Here is a 25,723-nt window from a genome sequence, read left to right as displayed (position 1 = left end):
ACGTTTTTATAAAAATGGAAAATCTTAGGCAGCATAGTATAGAAACAATTATGAACAGATTTCGAATAAGTCCACAGAAATATGACCATATAGTGCTTGTGAAAAACTACAGATATTCAACGGAGGACCAGGCGCACGTATTACAAAAACTGGTGTTTTCGTGTTTCAAGAATGATCGATACAATTTACAGGATGTGCATGATTGTAACGTACTACCTTACGCCCAACAAATTGCGTCCGACACAGAGTACAGCGATTTCATGGGAAGCAGTGGGTGGCTGCGTAGCTTCAAAGTATGCTATAAAATTGTAAGACGTAAGGTAACGAAATTTCAAACAATGCATCAACCTGACGATGCAAAGCAAATTTCAGATTCTACGAACAACTTTGTAGATGAGGTAAACAAACTTATCTCATCGTTTTCTTTTCAACTCCGACCAGTCGGGATTTTAAAAAAAATGGCTCTGAGCACTGTGGGACTCAACTGCTGTGGTCATCAATCAGTCCCCTAGAACTTAGAACTACTTAAGCCTAACCAACCTAAGGACGTCACACACATCCATGCCCGAGGCAGGATTCGAACCTGCGACCGTAACAGTCGCACGGTTCCAGACGGCGCGCCTAGAACCGCGAGACCACCGCGGCCGGCGGGGATTTTAAGAGGAAATGCATACGAAAGCATACCTGGAAATTATAGGTACCAAGAGAGTTGTATCAAGGTCAATTAACATCAATGCCTTAATTTATTCGTATGCAATCATACCAACTATTAACATGGATGGTCAATTGGCTGGAAAGTTATTTTTTTGTGGTGCGAGAAGTTCGAGATGCTCTGTCCCCCTGTAATTGTTCTTCGCGTGCGTGATCTTGCGAGGGTAGTATGGAATATTTATGTCACAGCAAGAAAAAGTGGGGAAATGGGTGTAACAGAACTGCAACTGCTATTGCCCAACAGCTAGTCAAAATAAATTGATTTTCTACATCTATGTCTACGTCCACATCTACATGAATAGTCTTCAAATGACACTAAAGTGCCTGGCAGAGGGGTTCTTTGAACCATTTTCAGAACAACTCTCCATCGTTCCAAACTCGAATAGCGCGCGGAAAAAACAACCACCTGTTAAATTTCCGTGCGACCACTGATTTCCCTTATTTAATTATGATGATCGGCTCTCCCAATGTAGGTAGGTGTCTATAAAATATTTCCCCATTCCAAGGAAGAAGTTGTTGACTGAAATTCCGTGAGAAGGTCCTGTGTAACGAAAAACGCTTTTGTTTTGATGATAACCACTCCAGATCCTGTATCATGTCAGTGACACTCTCCCCTATTACGCGATAATACAAAACGTGTTGCCATTCTTTGTACTTTCTCGATTTACTCCGTTAATCCTACCTGTTAAGGCTCTCAGACCACGCAGCTATACTACAGAAGAATATGGACAAGTTGAGTGAAGACAGTCTCTTTAGTACTTCTGTTACAGTTTCTATGAGTTCTGCCAACAGAACGCAGTCTTTGATTTGCCTTCCCCATAACATTTTCTATGTGTTCTTTCCAATTTAATGTGTTGTAATTCTAATTCCAAGTATTTAGTTGACTTTACGTCCTTTGGATTTGATATATTTACTATGTAACTGATGTTTAACGGTTTCCTTTTAGCACTCATGTGGTTGATCTCACAATTATCATAATTTAGGGTGAATTGCCAAGTTTCGCACCATATAGGCATCGTATCTAAATCTCTTTGCGATTCGTTTTGATCCATCGATAACTTTACTAGACGATAAACGACAGCTCATCTGCAAACGACCTTTTGAGATTGTCTCGTAAATCCTTTATATAGATACGTAACAGCAGAGGACCTATAACACTACCATGGGGAACGTCGGAAAGCACTTCTGTTTTACTCGATGACTTTCCGTCTGTTATTACGAACTGTGACTTCTCTGACAGGACGTCTTGAATCCAGTCAGATAACCGAGACGACGTTCCATAAGCAGGCAATTTCACTACAAGTCACTAGTGAGGTACAGTGTCAAAAGCTTTCAGGAAATCTAGGAAGACGGAATCAATCTGATATCCCTTGCCAATAGCACTCAACACTTCGTGTGAATGAAGAGCTAGTATTCTTTCATAAGAAAGACGTTTCCTAAATCCGTTTTGACTGTGTGTCAATAACTGTTTTCTTAAAGGTAATTCACGATGTTCGAACACAATATATATTCAAAAATCTTGCTATATATAGACGTTAATGATATGGACCTGTAATTTTGTGGCTAACTCCTACTACCTTCCTTTTGCTTGATTCCCGGTCAGCGTATGAAATCAGACGCCTTCAGAGCAAACTATCCCTCTTGAAAAGTGTGTGACAATACAATTGGTAAAACTTGGGAGCACTGGACAAATTCAGCATCAGGACGTTCGTTTTTTCCGTACCTATCTACTGCTACGCCTTAAAAGATAGATGGTTTCACAATAAGCTCCACGACAGAGTGATTTGCATTCGCATTCGTCTGCATGCCATCACATCCCATCAGTTCTTATCACGCTGCTATACCAATATGATTCCACATGCATTCTGTAAGAGTGGTTGCTAGCTGAAAGCACTGCACGATTTGTAACTCACAAGGAGCTGACGGTGCGAAGCTTTGTGATCACTGTGCCACTGTGCCCATCATTTTTCATTTGGTGTTCATGGAGCAAGTTAATAATTTCATTTGAACGTTTCATGACTGTGGTCTGTGTCCATTTTGTGAAGTGTAGTATATACATCCCATAGACGGTTGATCTCCACACCACCGGAACACTCATTTTCTGTCGTACTCCTGATGCGTATGGTGAACCATTAGCAGCTAAAATTTTTCCTACCATAGATGTTAACACTTTTAAGTGAGCCTTACTAAAGATTGAGCTGTGAACTCACACACAAGGCGTTCCTTGTGAGGCAGTATCATCCAGTGTAGGTATATGTTTCCACCATCTTAGACTCGCAGCGAAAGTGGGTACCACCATTATTGCTATCAAAACTGCTTACACTCTTCACTGACTTTACTCGTAGTAAAATGATTATAGTAATAATGTGATATTTTGACAGTGGAAGTAAGTGTTTACATGTGTTCGAAATTTACTCTTTTATGTACATAAAATATAAACTGTAGTTGTTTGTAAGCAGATATGAACATCAAAAACATTTGTTCCGATATCGAGTAATTACCTATTTACGTATATGTAGAAAAATATTACTGGTAACGCTAGGTACAACACCAAATGTGTAAATGAAACAGAATGTTTCTTCGGTACATCGTAATGTTTCCAGTAGTACATTCGTTTATAATAATTACAAATGTAAAACGCCGTTTTCAAGTATTCAGTCATTTTAGCACGTCGATTTGTACTGTGTATATTCCGTTAGCTAAACCATATGGAATGCCTAGAACCCTTCCCGGAAGGAACATAAACATTAAACAGTAGTGGACCCCCAATTCACAAGGTTTCTCTCACGTAACAGTTCCCTGCTGTAAACATTATAGAGGCAAATGAAGAAAACGACAAAAATTAAAATTCATAAACGATTTTGGCAGTGATTCAGCACATACACACGGAAAAATTTAATACTAACAACTATATTCAAACGTTAGGTGAAAATCACATTTATTACTGCAAATACATATAGTTGCAATATGATTAAACAGTTTCATTACTAAATGAATTATGTTAACAACTGGATTTATGAAGAAAGATCTTATTTCATCGTGGTATATGTTGTATACATTCAGAAGAAAAAAGTAATTGTGAAGTACGAGTGACGGGAACACACATGAACCAGCTAAACAAGGGAAATGTTTAGTCACAGTCCACAGAAATGTACAGCCGGAGTAATATTTACGCTAGTTTTGACTGCAGTGAACTTTATTATTTATTATTAGAAATGTCTTAGGTAAAAGTCCTGTAAGTTATTACTCGGAAGACAGAGTGGTCCAACTCTCTCTTTCTCTCTCTCTCTCTCTCTCTCTTCCTTTTTTTTCTACATACGGCATTAAGAAGAAGAACATAAAAATGATGTTGAACAGAGTTACAGTTAATACGTCCACATTTCAGAAAATTTATATCCGACGTTATGTTATTGTATCTACGATAGCTCACTTTCATCACAAAGGGAACTCCTGTGTCAAAACAGGTGAAGCTCTACATCAGTACCTTACTAGCTCCAATAGAAAAAAAATAGCCGATGGGCACGGCAGGAACGTTCAACTGCATTCGGAGCCGACAGGTTCTTCAGCAGCACTTGCGGATAGGGCAATAAACATGACAGCAGAGGTCGTGTTCGTGTAACGCACGGCAGAAACCCAACATGGCAATGTGTCCGCGAGTCACGCTGCGAATTTAATTACGCCAATGTAACAGGACACTGTTCGCTAGTAAAATAAATAAAACATCGGTTCGAACAATGTTAGCTGTAATAAAACGCCTCGTGGCTGCGAAGAGATGACGTTTATAGTCAAAATTTATTCTTCCATTATTTCGTATTTCATTTCGCCTTTGCCGCAGTGCGAGGCGCAAATCATGAAGCTTTTCTGCCTCGCACGCCATGCACATCACCGTGCGAGGAATTCTAGAACAAATGCACTGACTGGCTGACAATAGTTAGCACTTTTTCATCCGTGAGTCTCATCCGTTTTCCTTTCACAAGCTCTAAATTTTATTTAAGTAATTCTTATATATGATACTTTGGAATGAATTTCCAGTTAACTGCTTTAAATTATGGGGTATTAAAACTTGTATCCAAAGAGAAAATTGCAAGGACAAGGCAGAAAGATTGTGTTTAACGTCCCGTCGACATCGAGGTCATTAGAGACAGAATACGATCTCGGATTGTTTTAAGGATGAGGAAGGAAATCGGGCGTGCCCTTTTTGAAGGAACCATCCCGGCATTTGTCTTGAGCGATTTAGGAAAATCATGGAAAACCTATATCTGGATGGCCTGACGCGTGTTTGAACTGTCGGCCTCCACAATGCTAGTCAAGTGTGCTAACCACTGCGCCACCTCGATGAACATTGAAAGAACCTCGCTCTTAGCGACCATGCAAAAGTTCTTCTAGTTTGTCGAAGTGTTCAAAGATCACAAGAAATGGAGATATATGTGACAAATGCCTAGCAGACATGCGAGTAATCCAGGTGGATTACCTCAGTCTCAGATAGAGATTACAAAATCAGACATTGGATTTTTATGGCCTACCTAGGACTACATATCAACTCCAATGACAATTTAGTAATGATGAACGGTAGAACGAATAACAAGCAATGAAAGAATCAGAGTAGGTGGAAATGAGATACTTAAGTACTGAGGAAAGGTGAGATACGTTTGAAGGTCGCTAATACTATTGACACTGCGATAAATAATACCACAATAAGCAGTTCAGTTGAAGAGAAATGGACAACCGTAAAAAAGGATAATGATATAAGTTGGGCAGACGAACGTATGTACAAGGAAGGTAACTGCCAAAAAACCTTGGGTAACAGAAGAAACAATTCAGTTGACTGACGAAAGAAGCCAAGTACAAAATTGTGGAGGAAAAGACAGGATAACAGCAGTGTATGTCACTTAGGAATTACGCTGAAACGCCAAAGAAACTGGTGTAGACATGCTTATTCAATTACAGAGCTGAGCTAACTATTTGTAGTGTCGTTCCCAGAACCAATCGCGGTCCTCTGGTTTGGAGGGCGAGTGGAAGGCTTCAACCAGAGGCTCAGACGATTCTGCGGAGATCTGGGGTGCAAATTTCTCGACCTCCGCTATCGGGTGGAGAAATGTAGGGTCACCGTGAATAGGTCAGTCGTGCACTACACGCAGGAAGGGGCTACAAGGGTATCGGAGTACGTGTGGAGTGCACATGTCGATTTCTTAAGTTAGAGAATTCCCTCCCTAGGCCTGTCAAGACGCCTCCTGAGACGTGACGAGGTAGCAGTAGGAAAAAGCAACAGGGAATGACAATATTAATGTGGTAATAGTAAACTGCAGGAGCGTATATAGAAATGTACCAGAGCTGCTCTCATTAATAAACGGTCACAATACCCACGTAATACTAGGGACGGAAAGTAGGCTGAAACCAGATGTAACAGTAATGATATTCTAAACTCAGATTGGAATGTATACCGCAGGGACACGCTGGACACTGAAGGGGGAGGCGTGTTTATAGCGATCAAAAGTGCAATAGTATCGAAGGAAATTTACGGAGATCGGAAACGTGAAATAATTTGGGTGAAGGTCACGCAAAGAATCCTGTGCAATTTTTTCAAGTCTATTATCTGAAAACTACCTTGAGCAGTTAATCAAAGAACCGACTCGTGGCGATAACATATTAGACCTTCTGATGACAAACATACCCGAACTTCAAACAGGTAACGCAGAACAGGGAATCAGTGATCATAAAGCGGTTACAGCATCGGTGATTTCAGCCGTAAACAGAAATACTAAAAAAGGTAGGAAGGAAGGAAAGGTAGAAGGTAGCAAAAGTGCCAAAAAGCAGATTTCAGAGTACTTGACGGCTCAACACAAAAGTTTTATCTCAAGTACAGATAGTGTTGAGGATCAGTGGACACAGTGCAAAACCATCGTACAATATGCATTAGATGAGTATGTGCCAAGCAAGATCGTAAGAGATGGGAAAGAGCCACCGTGGGTAAACAACCGAGTTAGAAAACTGCTGCGGAAGCAAAGGGAACGTCACAGCAAACATAAACATAGCCAAATCCTTGCAGACAAACAAAAATTACACGAAGCGAAATGTAGTGTGAGGAGGGCTATGCGACAGGTGTTCAACGAATTCGCAAGTAAAATTCTATGTACTGACTTGGCAGAAAATCCTAAGATATTCTGGTCTTATGTCAAAGCGGTAGGTGGATCAAAACAAAACGTCCAGACACTCTGTGACCAAAATGGTACTAAAACAGAGGATGACAGACTAAAGACCGAAATACTAAATGTCTTTTTCCCAAGCTGTTTCACAAACGGAGATTGCACTGTAGTTCCTTCTCCAGATTGTCGCACAGATGACAAAATGGTAGATATCGAAATAGATGACAGAGGGATAGAAAAACAATTAAAATCGCTCAAAAGAGGAAAGGCCGCTGGACCTGATGGGATACCAGTTCGATTTTGGACAGAATAAGCGAAGGAACTTGCCACCCTTCTTGTAGCGGTGTACCGTAGGTCTCTAGAAGAGTGTAGCGTTCCAAAAGATTGGAAAAGTCATAGGTCATCCCTGTTTTCAAGAAGGGACGTCGAACTATAGACCTATATCTCTAACGTTGCTCAGTTTTAGAATTTTGGAACAGATATTACGTTCGAGTATAATGACTTTTCTGGAGACTAGAAATCTACTCTGTAGAAATCAGCAGGGGTTTCGAAAAAGACGATCGTGTGAAACCCAGCTCGCGCTATTCGTCCACGAGACTCAGAGGGCCTTAGATATGGGTTCCCAGGTAGATGCCGTGTTTCTTGACTTCCGCAAGGGGTTTGATACAGTTCCCCACAATCGTTTAATGAACAGAGTAAGAGCATATGGACTGTCAGACCAATTGTGTGATTTGTTCCTAGATCACAGAACGCAGTATGTCATGCTCAATGGAGAGAAGTCTGCCGAAGGAAGAGTGATTTCAGATGTAGCGCAGGACAGTGTCGTAGGACCGTTGCTATTTAAAATATATATAAATGACCTTGTGGATAACATCGGAAGTTCACTGAGGCTTTTTGCGGATGTTGCTGTATTATATCGAGAGGTTGTAACAATGGAAAATTGTTCTAAAATGCGGGAGGATCTGTAACGAATTGACGCATGGTGCAGGGAATGGCCACTGAATCTCAGTGTAGACAAGTGTAATGTGCTGCGAATACATAGAAAGAAAGATCCTTAACCATTTAGCAACAATGTAGCAGGTCAGCAACTGGAAGCAGTTAATTCCATAAATTATCTGGGATTAGGTATTAGGAGTGATTTAAAATGGAATGACCATATAAAATTAATCGTCGGTAAAGCAGATGCCAGACTGAGATTCATTGGAAGAATCCTAAGGAAATGCAATCCCAAAACAAAGGAAGTAGGTTACAGTACACTTGTTCGCCCACTGCTTGAATACTGATCACCGGTGTGGGATCCGTACCATATAGGGTTGATAGAAGAGATAGATAAGATCCAACGGAGAGCAGCACACTTCGTTACAGGATCATTTAGTAATAGCGAAAGCCTTACGAAGATGATAGATTAACTCCAGTGGAAGACTCTGCAAGAGAGACGTTCAGTAGCTCGGTACGGGATTTTGTTGAAGTTTTGAGAACATACCTTCACCATGGAGTCGAGCAGTATATTGCACACTCCTACGTATATCTCGCGATGAGACCATGAGGATAAAATCAGAGAGAATAGAGCCCACACAGAGGCATACCGACAATCTTTCTTTCCACTAGCAATACGAGATAGGAACAGAAGGGAAAACCGATAGAGGTACTCACGGTACCCTCCGCCACACACGATCAGGTAGATTGCCGAATATAGATGTAGATGTAGATGTAGATATGTAAACAGGCAGAATACGGCGCTGCCATCGGCAACTCCTATATAAGACAACAAGTGTCTGGCGCAGTTGTTAGATTGGTTACTGCTGCTACAATAGCATGTTATCAAGATTTAGGTGAGTTTGAACGACATCGCTGCTGCCGGAAAAAAGTATTGCGAGAACGGCACCAAAGATGACAGAAGAGAATCGTTAAGCGTAACAGAAGTGCAATCCTTCCGCAAAATGCTGCAGATTTCAATGCTGGGCCATTAACAAGTGTCAGCGTGCGAACCATTCAACGAAACATCAACGATATGGGCTTTCGGAGCCGAAGGCCCACTCGTGTGCCCTTGATGACTGCACGACACAAAGCTTTACGCCTCGCCGGGGCCTGTCACCACCGACATTGCACTGTTGATGACTGGACACATGTTGCCTGGTCGGACTAGTCTCGTTTCAAATTGTATCGAGCGGATGGACGTGCACGAGTATGAATACAACCTCATGAAGCCATGGACACTGCATGTCAGCAGTGGACTGTTCAAGCTGGTGGAAGCTCTGTAATGGTTTGGGGCTTGTGCAGAGGTTACTACATAATCTGCTTACTATTGCATACGACCTGCACTTGTGCGCCACCACTAAAGGAGAGCACGCTTCTGTCCTAGGTCTTAGGCAATTATATACTCTCTCTAAAAACTCCAGGTTGGTCACGGATGCACTGGCATGTATCAATGACGCGTGCATGTTGTGTTTGAACATAAGTAATAGGAAAAAAGGTAGCAAGTGTCGCCATAACCAAAAATGCAAAGCATTAAGATTGCGGGAACGAGATGGCTAACACATTGGCCCTCCACGACCAATCTATTGTACACTGGGTGTTTCTGTGAGGTGTTGTCTGATATGAGTGTGTCTAGGAGGTGTTCGCGGACATTTCGGAGAGAATGGGTTAGGGCTCAATTATGCATAAACCACATCTCAAGCTGTTTTTGTAATGGTATCTCCTTTATTAGGACATGCAAGTTGTTCTATAGTAACTTACGATACCATATGCCGGTCAACCTGTTTTCTAGTACGTAAGGACCTGTCAGTCTATCACCAATAATTCCTGCCCATACATTATGTGAAAATTTGCGGTGACGGCTTGCTTCAAGCAACTGTAGATATGCTTGAGTCCACTGTTGTCAAAAGTGGATCTGCATTATATCCTTGCAGTACCCACTAGCAGAAGTGCATTCTTGTGAACGAAGGTTCTGGACATGTACTTCGTATGGGTGAACCATTGTTCATTGAGGAGAGTTCACACTAAAGGATATTTTTCCACTCGTTGCCCGTAAAGTATTCTCTCTTCTACGGCATTTTGGGAATGGTGCGAGGTAAGCCACAATTTGCCGCTGTTGGTGCTAAAGAGCCAGAGGATGCTAGTCGCTGGAAAAGATAGCTGAATAACTAAGCGTTCTGGATATTTTTCACCATACATCACACTGGTTCGATGGTTGTTCCCATCTGCCAGACCATGAAAAAAGATTACGTCTGTCATTACTCATATAGATTAACAGGCTTCCACTATGGTGGTAACTGCTAAGATAAAAATGAAATATTAAAGCACTTCAAGATCTTACTAGAGCACGAACTAGTTCCTCATTACAACTCGTGTAAGCGCTGCTTTTTCCCGGAATTGTGAATACTGTTTACAGTAACAACGCCAACAGGTGCCGTATGCATGGACAATGAAAGAGGGATGTGACCTCATTTACTTACTACAGTCTGTAGGTCGTTCGTGATAGCAATGAGCTTGCTGAAGAAGAGATGTGTTTCACAGTAGAGGAGAAAAACATGTGCTAACAATGCTTAGCGTATGAATTTTAGAGCCCTTGTTGACTGGAAATTTTTGTCTTTCTCTGGTCCATTCTCCCCAAAACGCAGGATATTTTTGAACGCCTTGTATACGGAACCACGGAAAAGAAAATCGTGGGGCTCTTAAATGACGATCAGTTTAGCTTTATGACGGGTGTAGTCACCATAGAAACAAATCGGGAGTAGCGCTTGATAATGGAAGCAGGACTGAAGAAAAATCAAAACACGTTCATTAGATTTGCCGCTCTAGAACAGGCGTAACACCATATAAGACGGTGTAATATGGTTAAAATTCTCTGAAAAACTTATGAAAAATATAGATAAAAGCGGTTAATTCAGCTGGTATGGAGTATTTACAAGAACCAAGAGGGAAAAATAAAAGAGGAAGACCACCCCTACTGTCCGATTATACATTGAGGTAGCAATGACGGAAAAGAAAGAGAGGTTCGATAGTGAGACAAAAGTTAAGCGTGGAAGGAAGTCAGAGATAAGGTTCGCTGATGACGTTGCTATCCACAGTGAAAGTGAAGAAGAATTACAAGGAATGTTGAATGGAATGAGCAACCTGATGAATATAGGATATGGATTGACAGTAAGCCGAAGAAGCATGGAAGTAGTGAGAAGCAGCAGATATGAAATTAGCGATAAAAGTAACTTCGAAATTGACGACAGCAAAGTAGACGAAGTGAAGGAATTCTGCTGCTGCGCGGGATTAGCCGAGCGGTCTTAGGCGCTGCAGTCTTGGACTGTGCGGCTGGTCCCGGAGGAGATTCGAGTTCTCCCTCGGGCATGGGTGTGTGTGTTTGTCTTTAGGATAATTTAGGTTAAGTAGTGCGTAAGCTTAGGGACTGATGACCTTACCAGTTAAGTCCCATAAGATTACTCACACATTTGAACATTTTATTTGAACATTTTTTGAATTCTGCTACTTGGAAACAAAACAGCACATGAAAGTCGAAGAAAGGCAGACTAAAAAAGCCTACTAGCACCGACAAAGAGGACGCTCCTACCAGAAAAATTCTACCTGTATCAAACATAGACGCATAGAATTCTATGGTAGTGTATCGTGGACTTCGGGAACACCAGAAAATAAGAGTACCGAAGCTTTTGAAATGTCGTGCTACCAAAGGACATCGAAAACTAGGTGTATTGAAAAGAAATGAGATTATACGCAGAAAAGGCGAAATAATGAACATACGTAAACACTTCCATGGAGATGGGTGAGGATGACAAGACATGTGATGATAACTTCCATGCTACTATAGCGAGCGGGTAAAAACGGGGAGAACGGAGATCGGCTTTTAATTGAAGACGTAGGTTGCAATTGCTACTCTGAAACTAAATCAATGTCACAAGAAAGGAACTGGGGGCAGGTCACACCAAAGCATTCAGACTGATGCAAAAAAAAGTCTGCATGCTGCGGTAAGTATCAGTTGACCTCGAAAAGAAAGCGTGTGTCCTTCAATTTGAGTATTAAAAAGAAATCGTTACATTTTCGTTACGCAGTAAAGTAGACAAACTTCAAAGTTCTGTATTCAACTAAATACCTCTGGATTAAAATTACGAACAACTTAAATTTGAAGCATCACACAGAAATTACTGTGGCGTAGGTGAACCGAAGTTTGCTATTTATTGGCAGAACACGTGGAGACAAAACAACTGCTCCGTTCACCACCACCGCCTACCATAATGGTATAAATTGCCCAAAAATAGTCACATTTTGACCGAAATCAGTAACCGTTGCAAATAAAGTGTTTTTTTGCGCTCGAGATCCTTTTTAATCAATTTTTAAACAACATATCTACTATAGGGGCTGCCTACACCATGCTTGCGCGTCCTCTTCTGGAGTATTCTACGTGGTATTGGATCCTCACCTAGCACAACTAACGGAGAATACCGAAAAAATTCTAAGGTCAGCTCCTTTTGTATTTCCACGAAAAAAGATAGTGGACAGATAAGATTAACGTGTTACGGTAGGACGAAGAATTTCATTTCTGTAAGATTTTTTCACAAAATTACAAGCAACAACTTTTTCTGTTGAAATCCAAGCCATTTTGGTGACTACCACTTACAGAGGCGCAAATGACAAACACATTCTGAACTCACACGAAAATAGTTTGTTTTTCACTTTTCCCTCGTGCTATCCAGATGTGGAATGGTGCGGAAATGGTCTGAATGTGGTTCTATGAACCCTAAAAAAAATCGCTAATATGTCAGTTGAATAATAATCATGTTCATGTAGGTGTAGTTTACACTATGTCATTATCGTCACCTCTGGTTTCAGTTTTAGGGAGTTCTTCACGCGGATCACCCTCAAAAGCTTAACCGCGTTTGAATGAATTTGTCTATTTATTAATGGTTGTATGTGACGGCTCAGGCTCCATGTGATCGTTGTTTGAATTTGAACAAGTGTCGTTTGCGGTTAAATGAAAACAGATTTATGACGGTGCAATACAGCTTTTTATTTCTCTACACAGTAGTTGACATCTGACGTACTATGTAAGTGATGACTATCAACACAATAAATAACGTTTCATAGTTTTCGGGGCGTTTCGATGCAGTAAAATAATCTGGGATATTCTGCCCCGTGAATCTGTAGTTTCGAAATGTATATACACTTAAAAAATCACAACGCCAAGATGTTACTTATATAGAGCAATGAAATTATGGGATTAAATTTGTCTAGGTTACACTTTTAAGTGAGTTGCAAGTAGGTTAATGTAAGCGTGAGGAAAGCCATTAGAAATGTGAAACTTCCGTACATTAATAAACGGTGTAACAGCCAGAATGTTGACTGCAAGCAAGCAAACGTGCACGCATTATGTCGTCCGATGATGTCTCATACGTACTCGATTGGAGACAGATCTGTACAGCATGTGGGGTTACGACAGCGATATGCAGACGAGGGTTATCCCATTGGAACTCATTCCCTAGAATGCTGTTCATGAATGAAAGCAATACAGGTCTAATCACCAGAGCTGAGTGGTCAATGCGACAGAATGTCAAAACTAAGGGCCCAGGCTCGAGTCCCGGCTGAGTCGGAGATTTTCTCCGCTCATGGACTGGGTATTGTATTGTCCTAATCATCGTCATTTCATCCCCATCGACGCTCAAGTCGTCGAAGTGGAGTCAAATCGAAAGACTAGCACCCGGCGAACGGTCTACCCCACGGGAGGCTCTAGTCACACGACATTTACATTTACCAGAGTGACGTACAAAGTTGATGCCAAAACGCGTGGGATGACCAGGAGAGCGCTGCTGCTGCATATGAAATTGCATCGCAGACCATAAATCAAGGTGTAGGTACAGTGCGTCTACCCTGCAGACAGGTTGGTTGCAGGCGCTCACCTAGTCTGCTTGTAACCGACACACGGCCATCAATGACACCAAGGCAGAACCGGCTTTCATCAGAAAATATAAAAAAACCTCCACTCTGGTCTGCAATGAGCTCTCACTTGACACAACTGAAGTCGCAAACGGTGGTGGCTTGGGATCAGTAAAACGCACGCTTCAGGACTTTTTCTATGAATTGTTCTTGAGTAACCGGTTTGTAACTGTTTGTTGTGTCATTGCGGTACCAACTCGAATCTCTGCACCAGACGCCGTACGATGGGCCACAGCCATACGTCGAACAAGACTGTCTTGCCTATCGGTTGCCCATCAGGAGCCTGGCCTTCTTGAGACCGTACCTTCCCGTGACCACAGCTGCCAGAAGTCATGTACAGTGGCTACATTCCTGTCACGTCATTCTGCAATATTACGGAAGGAACATGCAGCTTTTCGTGTTCCCATTATAAGACCTCATTTAAACTCGGTAGGCTGTTGATAACGGCGTCTTCGTCGTCATAAACACATTCTTGACTAACATCAACTGACTACGTCCAATCTCAAATCAACTAATGCTTACGACATTACAGCGCGTATTTACAGCAAACTGTCGAGAAATTTGAATAGACCTCATCTTTCAGGTATAGAAATACGCCTACTAACTTTCATTTATCTCGCACAACTCCTCAAAAATGGTTCAAATGGCTCTGAGCACTATGGGACTCAACTGCTGAGGTCATTAGTCCCCTAGAACTTAGAACTAGTTAAACCTAACTAACCTAAGGACATCACAAACATCCATGCCCGAGGCAGGATTCGAACCTGCGACCGTAGCAGTCTTGCGGTTCCAGACTGCAGCGCCTTTAACCTCACGGCCACTTCGGCCGGCTCGCACAACTCCTCCTTTGCACTGTAATTTCTTTTTCCGTCGGTGTACATTCATCTCACTTTCACAGTTGGTTCGTGACGTTTCAGAAGACGATGGATAGCTAAAAATCAAAGGCTTACCTCAAATTATGACGGCAAAATTTCATGAATATTAACGCCATCACTGTGTCCCGTTTGCAGCTTTCTAACTGGTCATTACATCTGTCATACAGGAGATCTGTGCTAGAACGTCGGAATCGCCATGGGGATTGCGTTAACGATACGTCATCATCATATTTATTCGAACGGTACCATAACAGGAAAAATAGGTGAAAGGAAGTCGATTGTTGTCTTTTAGAACTACGATACCTGCAATAGGCTTTGGCATTTTACTGCAATCTCAAAAAACTAAAATTTTGATGGTAGAGTAACCCACACGCTTCCCTGAAATGGAACTCGTATCTTCACCATTCCTCCAGCTTCGTCAAATCATAAAGCGCCGAGCGCAAAAAAACGAATTTCTTGTGTTAACCTAGTACCGCCGCAACATTTAAGTTCAATATACCGGGGGATTTAAATAAATACAATAAATTCAACTGCTTTTTAATTAGGATCACTAGACTTACGAGACGAATAACTGAGAATGTCGTGGCAGCTAGAAGAACTATTTTGCTGTTACCTCTAACCCTGACTTTTCATTAAAAAAAACGAATTTCTTGTGTTAACCTAGTACCGCCTCAACATTTAAGTTCAATATACCGGAGGATTTAAATAAATACAATAAATTCAACTGCTTTTTAATTAGGATCACTAGACTTACTACGAGACGATTAACTGAGAATGTCGTGGCAGCTAGAAGAACAATTTTGCTGTTATCTCCAAGCCTGACTTTTCATTATTATATAAGGTACGAAACCAACAATGTTCTTAAGACAAAACAACACTCGACAACCTGTCATAGAAGTGAATAAATGGCAGTCCCCATGAGTTAGCACCGAAGTTGTCAAAGGTCCAATATCGGTGCAAAGCCATACGATAGCCAAAGTATTCCACCTCCGCTGAACTGCGTGTGTATCGTGATCCGACGGTCCGTAATACTTGCGGCTTATGGTTGTCTTCGAAACCATCACTACAACCACTTGGAAGCTGCTACCATTCCACAGTATCAGTGACCGTCCTCAGCAGTCTTCCTGACCAAATAAGTTCGAGGTTTCGAGGATTAACGAAACATTTCTTAATACCAGTTTATTATTATAAAGACATAGTTCGGCGAATCTAATACGCTTAGAACATGTGATACAAGTGCAACTCCATGTAAGGAGTGGATCAATGCATAACAATACTGAGACGTACAAGAAAATGTTTCTCGCAAACGACTCATTAATGGGATTGTGTCTTTTTTTTTTTCAACTTTTGTTTCTCGGTTCGCTGAATGTCCTCTTATCAAACAAAGGGCAGTGATAATATTTCGTAACGGAAGACTGAAATAGCATAATTAATCGATATAGAAAGTTCCTAGTATCTTTCGTTGATGCACAGTTAACGTTGTATCAAATATAAATAGTTTGTTATTTTGTCCATCGGTCTTCTCGGGTAGAGTGACCGAACCTGTCATAAACTATTTGATTAAATACGTAATAAGTACTAAAACGTAATAATCTAATAAAGTTTACTATAATTATATTGTTTATGATAGCAGTTACGTTAGAAGCTCTTCATCTGAAGATGGTTGTTCAACAAGTGAAACCGCTTGTCTTGCTACTTCTTTATACGGGTGTTCACAAACTTTTAGGATTTGTAGAGGAGACTGAGTAGATAAGATTTTGAATTCGACCACATTCCCATAAACATATCGTTTCCGTGCTATAACCACTTCAAAAAGTGTGGGTAATGCGACCACTTTTACAAGGAATTCATTAGGTTTGACCCAGTACATCACTTGTTTTATAATCTCCATTCATTAAGAGCCAAACAAACAAAAAGTAAACTTAATCGGTTTTCACAAACACTGTCGTTTACCCTTAAACCGTTGTTGTCCTTTTCAAAGGACGGTTAGCATTCTGATCCACTACAATTAAGATTCGATGTGGCGACCGCCAAGTTCGGTGCACACATTATACCTACGAATGATGTGGTACACACTATATCACACCTGGTGTCTACAGTCTGTTCTGCAGCGACCACATCGCGTACCACGATACATTCTTCTGTTTCTACAGGAGTGTTGCTTTAACACTCAGATTTGAATAAGGTCAGAGAGATAGGATACACGTTAAATGACATTAACCGACCCGACGTAAGCAGCCCCCACCATGCCTACCCTGTTGCGTACCTACCTATCAAACACGTTTTCAAACGGCTGTAGCTTGGGAACGGTACGTTTCCGGTCTTGGGTTCCAATTGAAAATATTGTATACTTAATTCCCTCTGCAAGTACTAGACGTTTGAAGGGTTATTTTAGAGCACTCTGTATTGCGCTCAACATAATTCATTCACAGCGAACTACTAGAAAACATATGCCTCCTTAAATGACTGACAGCTCATATTACCTGGTACGGCGAACCAAGGGGCTGGACAGATTGGCAACACCTTTCTGCTTCCACGAAACGCAGGGAGAGACGGCATGCATTTCGGTATTGTTGCAAGTGGAGCACTGCGGCACGCTACGCGTTTACATGCCAGTGCCCTGGGTACCACCTCTGTTTAATACACGGCAGTGTAAGGAGTGCGAATCCACTTTTCGTTTCAATAGACCACCGGCTGCTTTCACTCTGATAATTTAGTTCTCTTAAAAATCTAATGTATTAGATGTCCTCTCATCCGCAAATGATGACTCGTTTTTTATGAAACTTTTTAAAACTAAATCCCATAAATAGCTATCTGTTTTCTGTGAGATTCCTTGCTAGTCCTGAAGTCGAGGTGTGGGATAAAAGCCGAAGCTACCGCAAAGTAAGTTTTTCTTACTATTGTTCATGACACATACCGCAGAAATTTTTGCCTAATATCATTTTTACGTATATGACCATTGGGATATTTACTGTATGCACACTATGTTCTGCACCATGTGCCTCTTACTATAATTCACACACCACCGACTAATTCAGTAGATCCACGTCATCAAGTTAGTTCCTGCTACTACTCTGTTTGTCTCTTAATACGAATAATGCTTCCTTGAAAATAAAAATATTTACAACTGTCCCGGAACATCGATTATTGTCTGCCAATCTTTTGTTTCCTATGAATATGACGCAGTCAGTCAGATGCGTGACAATCTGTGCTTAGAGACAGGCAGAAAATGACGTTGAACAACAGATACAGTGACAGATAAATTTGTACATTTTCAATCATTTATTAGCATCTAATGAAAAGATTACATCTAACTTAAAAAGAAACAAAATGTTCTAAGCTAAAATGACACGAGATACATTCGTTTTTTGCGTGCAAGATACAAATCTTATTTTCACAGTATATGTTTCTTCCGTTATCTGTTGTTCATCCTGTCCTCGTGAGGAAATATTTTCTGATCCTAAGTCATTATCGGTGGAAGGACATTGAGGGATATGTTTACTTTCCTTTTTTACGCTTCTGATCGATGATAAATAACATTTCACCACGTTTCAGTTTCTGTTTCTTAAGAAGACGTCGGTTATATCCTATTAATAATATTCCAGGCAATTTTACTTGGACTACGAAATGCATACTTACGGATTTGCCAAAAACATGTTTCGTAAAATACTTGGTCGCATAGTTTTCCGGTAAAAGTGGATTTGTAATACTCGCTATGTAAGTCGCAGGGGAGAAAGAAAGCTTCATATTCTTGGAGTAATAAAAGCAATGATATTTCTACAACTCACAGTAATAAATGTGACCTTTATTAATCTTATGTTTCATGCGTAGTTTTTCCATAACAGCTTTCCATTTAATCACACTAAATTTTATAAGATTAAATACGTCATTTTATATGAAAGACTTGATTCTCTGGTTACTTGTAGCCTTAATTCTAACTCAACATCTGGAAGATTGCCACCATCCAGTTCCCTAGAGATAAAGCCGGCCGGAGTGACCGAGCGGTTCTAGGCGCTACAGTCTGGTACCGCTCGACCGCTACGGTCGCAGGTTCGAATCCTGCCTCGGGCATGGATGTGTGTGTGATGTCCTTAGGTTAGTTAGGTTTAAGTAGTTCTAAGTTCTAGGGGACCGATAACCTCAGCAGTTAAGTCCCATAGTGCCCAGAGCCATTTGAACCTAGAGATAAAAATTTAGATTGTCTACGAAACGCTGAGTGATAATTCTCAAATAACTGGCCTGGAAACGAAGAAAGACTAGCGTTTAACGTCCCGCCAACGAGAAGTTCACTAGAAGGGAAAGCAACTAAGTTCTTCGATGTCACTCGCTAAATCGATCCCTGTGTTGGCGAGTTCTTGCATAGCGTAATGGCTAAATCTTGATAAAACAGTTACAGATGCGAGAAAATACGGAACTTCAAGGCTTAACGTCCCGTCAACGACAAGAGCGTCGTGCATGGATCACATGCTCGGATAGGAAAAAAGTATAGAAACAAATAATATCTCGATGCGAGATATTTTGAATGTGCGGATGATTGTGAGTGAGTTTGGGAGAGAGTACGGGTGTATGCATAGAACGTACTCTTCCTCGTATTGTCACATATTAACCACATTCATTCCTGTTAATATTTTTAAGGACACTGATAACTCTACCGTTGTTAGCCGGTAAACCACAAACCACACACTACATATCTGGATGCTTGAACTGGGTTTGAACTCTAATTCTCCCGTATGTGAGGTTAATAGACTGATCATGACGCCATTTCATTCGAAGATTACGCTAGAATGCCACCTCACTGACTTTGCAGATGTTTTATTTCCATTGGTAATAGGAGAAATAAACTGGTAAGAAGATGATAAATTAGAAGTTGGAAATGTCGATCTAAAAGCGGGCTAATTGCAGTACCAAGCCTCAACGATTTCGAAATTTACAAACGCGCACCGATCCTTCTGACTCATTACAAACGGAATCACAGCGTAACAACGTCTTTCACGCAGGTCTCTCATACTAATCGTCACAGTTACCTTGGAGACCTTCCACCCTCAGTAGGTATATGGTGTCGCGTGTCGTACTACCGCTACGTACATTAAAATAAAACGCTTGGCTACGAGTGAGGAGCTGATCACTCCGTTTCATGCTGCTTGGGTGTTTCGTGAGTCAGTATCGTAGCATGGTTAACAGTTTCACTGTTGGCGGAAAAAGCCCGTACCGAAATCGTCCTAGGCCAACCCCCCCCCCCCCCCCCGGAAAAAATTTGGTGTGGCTATAAGCTGTGAACCAAATATCTTTGGCAAAACAGCCAACTGCAATAGCAGCGTAGATCCATTTTAGCTCTTTTGTACTTTATGGGATGCCATACGATCATCAAACGCAATCACAATCGTAACACTAAATTATTCCTTTAAAAGTATATTTCAGTTTAATTTCCGATAAACTCCCCCTGAATACGAAATGAAAATACGAGGCGAATGAGGAAAGTAAGGTCCGATTAGGAGCGAAATGGAAACACTGTGAAAATCCAATGGAACTTTGCACAGATGTGTTGGGCAGTTTCTTTAGTGTGACTGTCGATTACTTCACTTCCCTCTTTTTAGTCTAGAGTGCAAATTGTTAACGTAGAAATGCCTCAAACAACAGTGTCTCCCGCCAAGTATGTGAATCCGGCGCGAGATTCCGTCTGAAGCTATACAGCCCACATAACATCAGTGTCAGATTCTTTCTTCAAGACAATCTTCAGCCGCATTCTGCAGGTGCAATGAAGACGCTCCTGCGACGTTTTCGATGGGAAGTGTTTGGTCACTCACAATACAGCCTTTAATTGGCTCCCTCCGTTGTCCATCTCTGCTCACATGAACCGCTGGCTACCAAGACAACATTTTGGCACAGACAACTAAAGGCCGACCATCGTAGAGAATTGGCGGAAAGCACAGGTGGCTGCTATCTGCAACGAGGGTGCTGGAAAGTTTGTACAAAGCCATGACAAATATTTAAGTCGGAGCGGCGACTATTTAGAGAGGTAGATGGAAGGTGTGGCTAACTGTTGCGAATAAAAAATTTTTGATTTTCACTGTGCTCCCCATTTCGAGACCGATCGGACACGTTCCTTTGTGAACAGCTCTCGTACATTGTAGATGCAGACATGGTGTATGCTGTACCTACTTCGAGTGGACGGTGACAAGTAAACAGAAAACTGAATGGTGATTAGATAAACAATTAGCGCTACAAAAGTCCAAGAGAAGACATCAATTAAAATCTAATGGCAGGTCATAGTTGAGAAAAGAGGTTTTGCCGTTTTTCAGAATTAGTTTCGAAGTTTTTTACATATTACATTAGCTGCAAGGATATTAAAATTATGCTCCTCTGATACTAATGATGTATGCACAAGATATCGGTAAAGAGGATAATACCTGAAACAATTCGGCTAGAGTGAAGAAAGGCTTCACTGTCTGTGTGAACTATAGTAGCATCAGATATCCATACACCATCAGAAAGACATTTCTAAAAACTTACGTTTAATCCACATGGAACGTAGACGGAGACAAAACGACGGAAAAAGTACTTGACGCTTTTTACACAGAATGATATTAAATAATACAGAAAGTGAATCACCCTTCCAAGAATAAACGTCTGGTTAATGCGCCGCCTTAATACGAACACGAGAATTTAGCATCTGATTGCAAGAAGCAGCAGGGGTGAAATGACAAATATCAGCACAAGGTGACTGTTAAATTTACTCGTACAGACAGAAGAAAACATTAACGCAAAGTATTAAGAGATTCAGGACGACATTAAAGTAGTCAAAAGAGTGGTAACACAAAGCAAAGCACGTACACATGTGTTGTTCTCAAACGACTGAGTATTCTGTATTAAAAATTCCGGTTAAATGCGAAGATACTTCTTTCACTGACATCATACTGCCACATAATCATGGTATTTTATATGCATGGAAAATGCTGTCGCGGATAAAAAGAACTCTACGAGTATGGAGAACCGATTTACGACGCAGTTTTGCGTGTTACGGCACGTGCTTCACTATCTTTCGGTAAAACATCGCGTCAGATGTAAAGAAAAGTCGCATTTCGTTAACTAGTTCAACTACACGAAGAAAGTCTTTTTGTTCTCTCTCTCCAGATATGTTGATCGGTTAATCATGATGAAATTCATTCGACAATTGCAGGACAGCTCCTTTTCCACGAATAAATATACCTGACAGTACATTCGACAGGAAGTTTCTTTAACAGAGTTTTGCCTGTATGAAATTCTGGAAATAATTTCCTGTTTAGCTGAAAATCGCTTGCAATACAAAACCCAACTAACAATTCGCTCTTGAGATACCACTGTAAAGTATTTAATCTACCTTTAGCGAGTGAGAGGAGAGGAAATCATGTGGAGCACCACTTGTGAAAACCATTCCACTATTTGGTCGTGTTACTGGTCTGCTTGCACAATCCATCAATGGCGTGCGCTCCAAGTTTGAGCGAACGATGTATGAGACACGGAGCTCGTAATCTTGAGGTCGGGTACTCAAATTAGCACGCTGCAAACCGCTTCAGCTGTCCATGCTTTCCTGATACCACCTAATACCAATGCCGTGATGGTTGCTTTAAAAGGAACGTAGCCGATTTTTTCCACAACCTAAGCTTGAGCTCTTCCTTTAGTGACACGGTCGCGAACGAGGCGTTAAAATCTTCATTTTCTGAAGTGGCAGTTTCATGTTCCAGATAACAATTGATCGAACTTCGTTTAAGTCTGGTGTGTCAATTGCAAGACGGTGACACCGCAAAAGGTTTCGTAGTAAAATTTGTTTCACAAGTGCTTTGTTCAGTTTAAGCAACACACGAAACTTCTATTGCTGTATGGTGCAATGTGAAACAGAGTGCATTAACATTCGGCAGACTGAACGTTAGGATATACACAATATATGATATATACACATCTATGTACATGCTGAAATCATTTTCCTGGCAAAGAGGGATTCGAGAGTGGATCATATCTTCATGATTTATCGGGATCAAGAGTACGAGAAAAATGTAGTTATGCAAAGGGGCCGAAGAGACGCCACTACCTGCAGTGAACAACTATCAAAATTAAATCAATATGTCGAGTGATGTAGAAACGTGGTTAAGACACTCGATTTCGATGCGCTAAGAGCGCGGTTCAGTTGCCCGTCGATTCATGAAGATTTAAGTTTTATGCGATTTTTCTGATGCTCCAAGCAGCTCTTCCCCCTCCTCCCCCCCCCCCCCTCCCCGACGCCCTAAGAATGGATTTCTCCACAGCAAAACCAAGACATTTTCCACAACGCGCATTGCCAAGGGGGTAGGAGCGTGGGTGTACCTTATTTCCATCCGAAAAAAATATTCTGAGATACTCGTTGATTTCTGTTGCATTGTATTAACAACAAACTTTTTAATGATGTACAGATGTGTAGTAGGGTCCAGAACCTGAAAATAAGTTTTAGCACACTCTTACCAATATCAAAGCACTTCCAATAACGTACACTACCGACTCATGACCACCTCAAAAATTTTTAAATATAAATATCGTACATTGTTGTTAACTTTTAGTCTCAACGTACTTTTTAAAGGAGGTACTGATGCATAAGTTAGGCCCTGAAACTCGTAATTTTGAATGCGACATTCTTTGGGGAAGTGAGATCTCCTATTGAGAGTAAATTTTTGTGTTAAATTCAGCTGAAAAATTTAAAACATATCTGTAACCTGGTAGAAGGATTCGGTAGAAACAAAAAATAATTTAACTCAAAATTTTAAAATGTAAAGCAACTGACTAGATCCCAACTTTTTTAAATGGTAGACGTAAAGTCGACTAAGATGTCATTACATGCGGAGCTTGTGCAGGAGAAAGGTGGCGGAAATTTGACGTCAGCTTAAGACGAAAACATAGACAAATGTGATCGGATCCTCCCGAGTACGAATCTTGCCTCATGAACGCCTCGATCTCGATGTGTATAGAAAAACAACAAACACTCTCGACGTGACTTGATTACTACAACGCCATACCTCGTTTCAATTACTTACATATTGTGAAAGGTTATTACCAACTGCATTAGTAACAATGCATGAGGAAGCTCTTATCAGACACAAGTTATTATATTTCTACTACATACACACGTATATAGCGATCCCTCGTATTATTCCTTAGTATTGTTACTTTTCAAAGGATGGAGGTGAGACCGGCTATAAGATCTGACAACACTCAAGAAGATGTCACAGTTCAGGATAAAGTTTTGTTTCTATTTACATTACACGACCGACAAAAATCGCTCACTTTCACGCATTCTTTTGATGACGTTGTTTCTATGGTGGTGTTATTGTTACTGTTCAGTGTACTCAGAGTAAGAACTCTGGAAGTTTTAATATATACAAGAATCATCCCGAAACACAGCAGTAACGGATTTGGTGTTTAAGGAGTTTATATACGGTAGTGTCACAACACAATCAGTGTCGTGCTAGGAAATACAAAACTCATGCACTGTTGCTAGGGCTGCAATTAAAAATTCATATTGTTAACACTGATAATAATGGTAAAGGAAAAATCATCTTTGACACATAAAAACCCTTTATCCAGCAGTTCTACTGTATTTTCTAAGTCAAAGGCATGTAGAAATATGAGTCCTTAAGCTCATAGAATTTACTATTGACAGACATCAGTCAAGAAAACGAAAATGATATGTTAACAAACTTCTTGTTGTTGCTCTAAAATCGCTTAAAGGATTTTCATTTTCTTCATTAGCCGAACATGCTATTTCGAGAGGTTGCTAATGTCTGCATAGAAAAGTATTGTAAAGGGAATCACTGAACACGAAAGGATTTCATATTACACATTGCAAAGCATAGCTTACGCAAATATAGTACAATGACTAAGGAAAATTTGCAGATCCGAATTGATACATGAACGCAAGATTTAGAGAAATGTAAACATTTAAAATTCATTGGAGTTCCTGGAGCTTTACTTTTTGTGACGTTCTAGGTAAGTGAACGTTAATGTGTTAGAAGTCTTACGAAATATCTGAAAAATTCTACAGTTATACCATAATTCCCGGTATTTAATGCAATCGTCTGTCCTCGTCTCTCACTTACTTCATTTCAGTTAAATATACGCGAGTAATAATAAGAAGCGATAAACGTACACAGAACACTAGCGATGCAATACCTAGCTGATAATTCCTAACTGTCGCAGTTTCTGATCCTAGTTTATGTCGTCACGCACATCGTCCAATTATACCTGTGCTTATCTATTGTCATTTCATTTAAAAAATTTCTGTAGATATCTGACAACAAACAAATTCAAACGATTAGAATGGGATGACGGCACTTTATGACTCATTCTGCGGATTTCAATCAGGGACTGAGCTAGATCCAGGCTGCAACATCATTTTGTAATGCCTGAATCTTTGTTAAGTCTCACTTCGTCAAGATTGTTTTCTATTCATGGAATGCCGAAATGAGCGTCAGCAGGCTACAAACCACCTGTTTGCGACCGGGCGCTAGAGCCGCTTCTACGCTGTGGAGACGTTTGCCTACCTCCTGTAGCGTGCCAACGCCGCGGCCCTCGGCCCGCCTTGAGGCACTGTACGGACGAGCGTGACTCTCGCGGCAGTGGCGGTCGCCGGTCACCGTTCGCGCGCCACCTCACCCAGCGGCAACCACTCCGCGCGCCACAAGACGCGCCACTGGGGCGCCGCGACGCCGGACGCCGGGCCCAGAGTCACCGCGCATGCGCCGTGCTCGCCCGCTCCCTTCCCGGCGGCCCCGGGCCACGCTTCCACGCAAGCGCAAGCAACCGCCGGTGACGTCACCATTTGGTACGGGGTCGCACAGTCTCCGCGCAGTTACTCCGTGTGCATATCAGCGTGCTCAACAAATAGAACTGTCTCGCCGACAGTGCATAAGAAAGCAGGGTTCTGTTTGCTTCTTGCAGTGGGCAAGCAATCGTGTTTGAAGAACACAGTGCACCTGAGTGCTGAGGTTTTCATTGCGTGAAACCTGAGCCAAAGCTTTCTAATTCTTCTCATTTTTACTTTATTTACACACTACA

At 41.2% G+C, this 25,723-nt stretch overlaps 1 protein-coding gene across 1 annotated transcript in view; it reads right to left on the bottom strand.

Annotated features, from left to right (window-relative positions):
• Nucleotides 1–25,487, bottom strand: part of LOC124776806 (discoidin domain-containing receptor tyrosine kinase B-like) — a 458,663-nt gene extending 433,176 nt beyond the window's left edge. Inside the window, exon 1 of the mRNA XM_047251959.1 lies at nt 25,322–25,487. Coding sequence (XP_047107915.1) covers nt 25,322–25,487 — 166 coding nt within the window. The remainder of the gene's footprint in view (nt 1–25,321) is intronic.
• Nucleotides 25,488–25,723: the final 236 nt, after the last annotated feature.

This window comes from Schistocerca piceifrons, chromosome 1 (genome assembly GCF_021461385.2).
Source record: "Schistocerca piceifrons isolate TAMUIC-IGC-003096 chromosome 1, iqSchPice1.1, whole genome shotgun sequence".
NCBI lineage: Eukaryota > Metazoa > Arthropoda > Insecta > Orthoptera > Acrididae > Schistocerca > Schistocerca piceifrons.
This window is presented reverse-complemented; position numbering and strand designations above follow the sequence as displayed.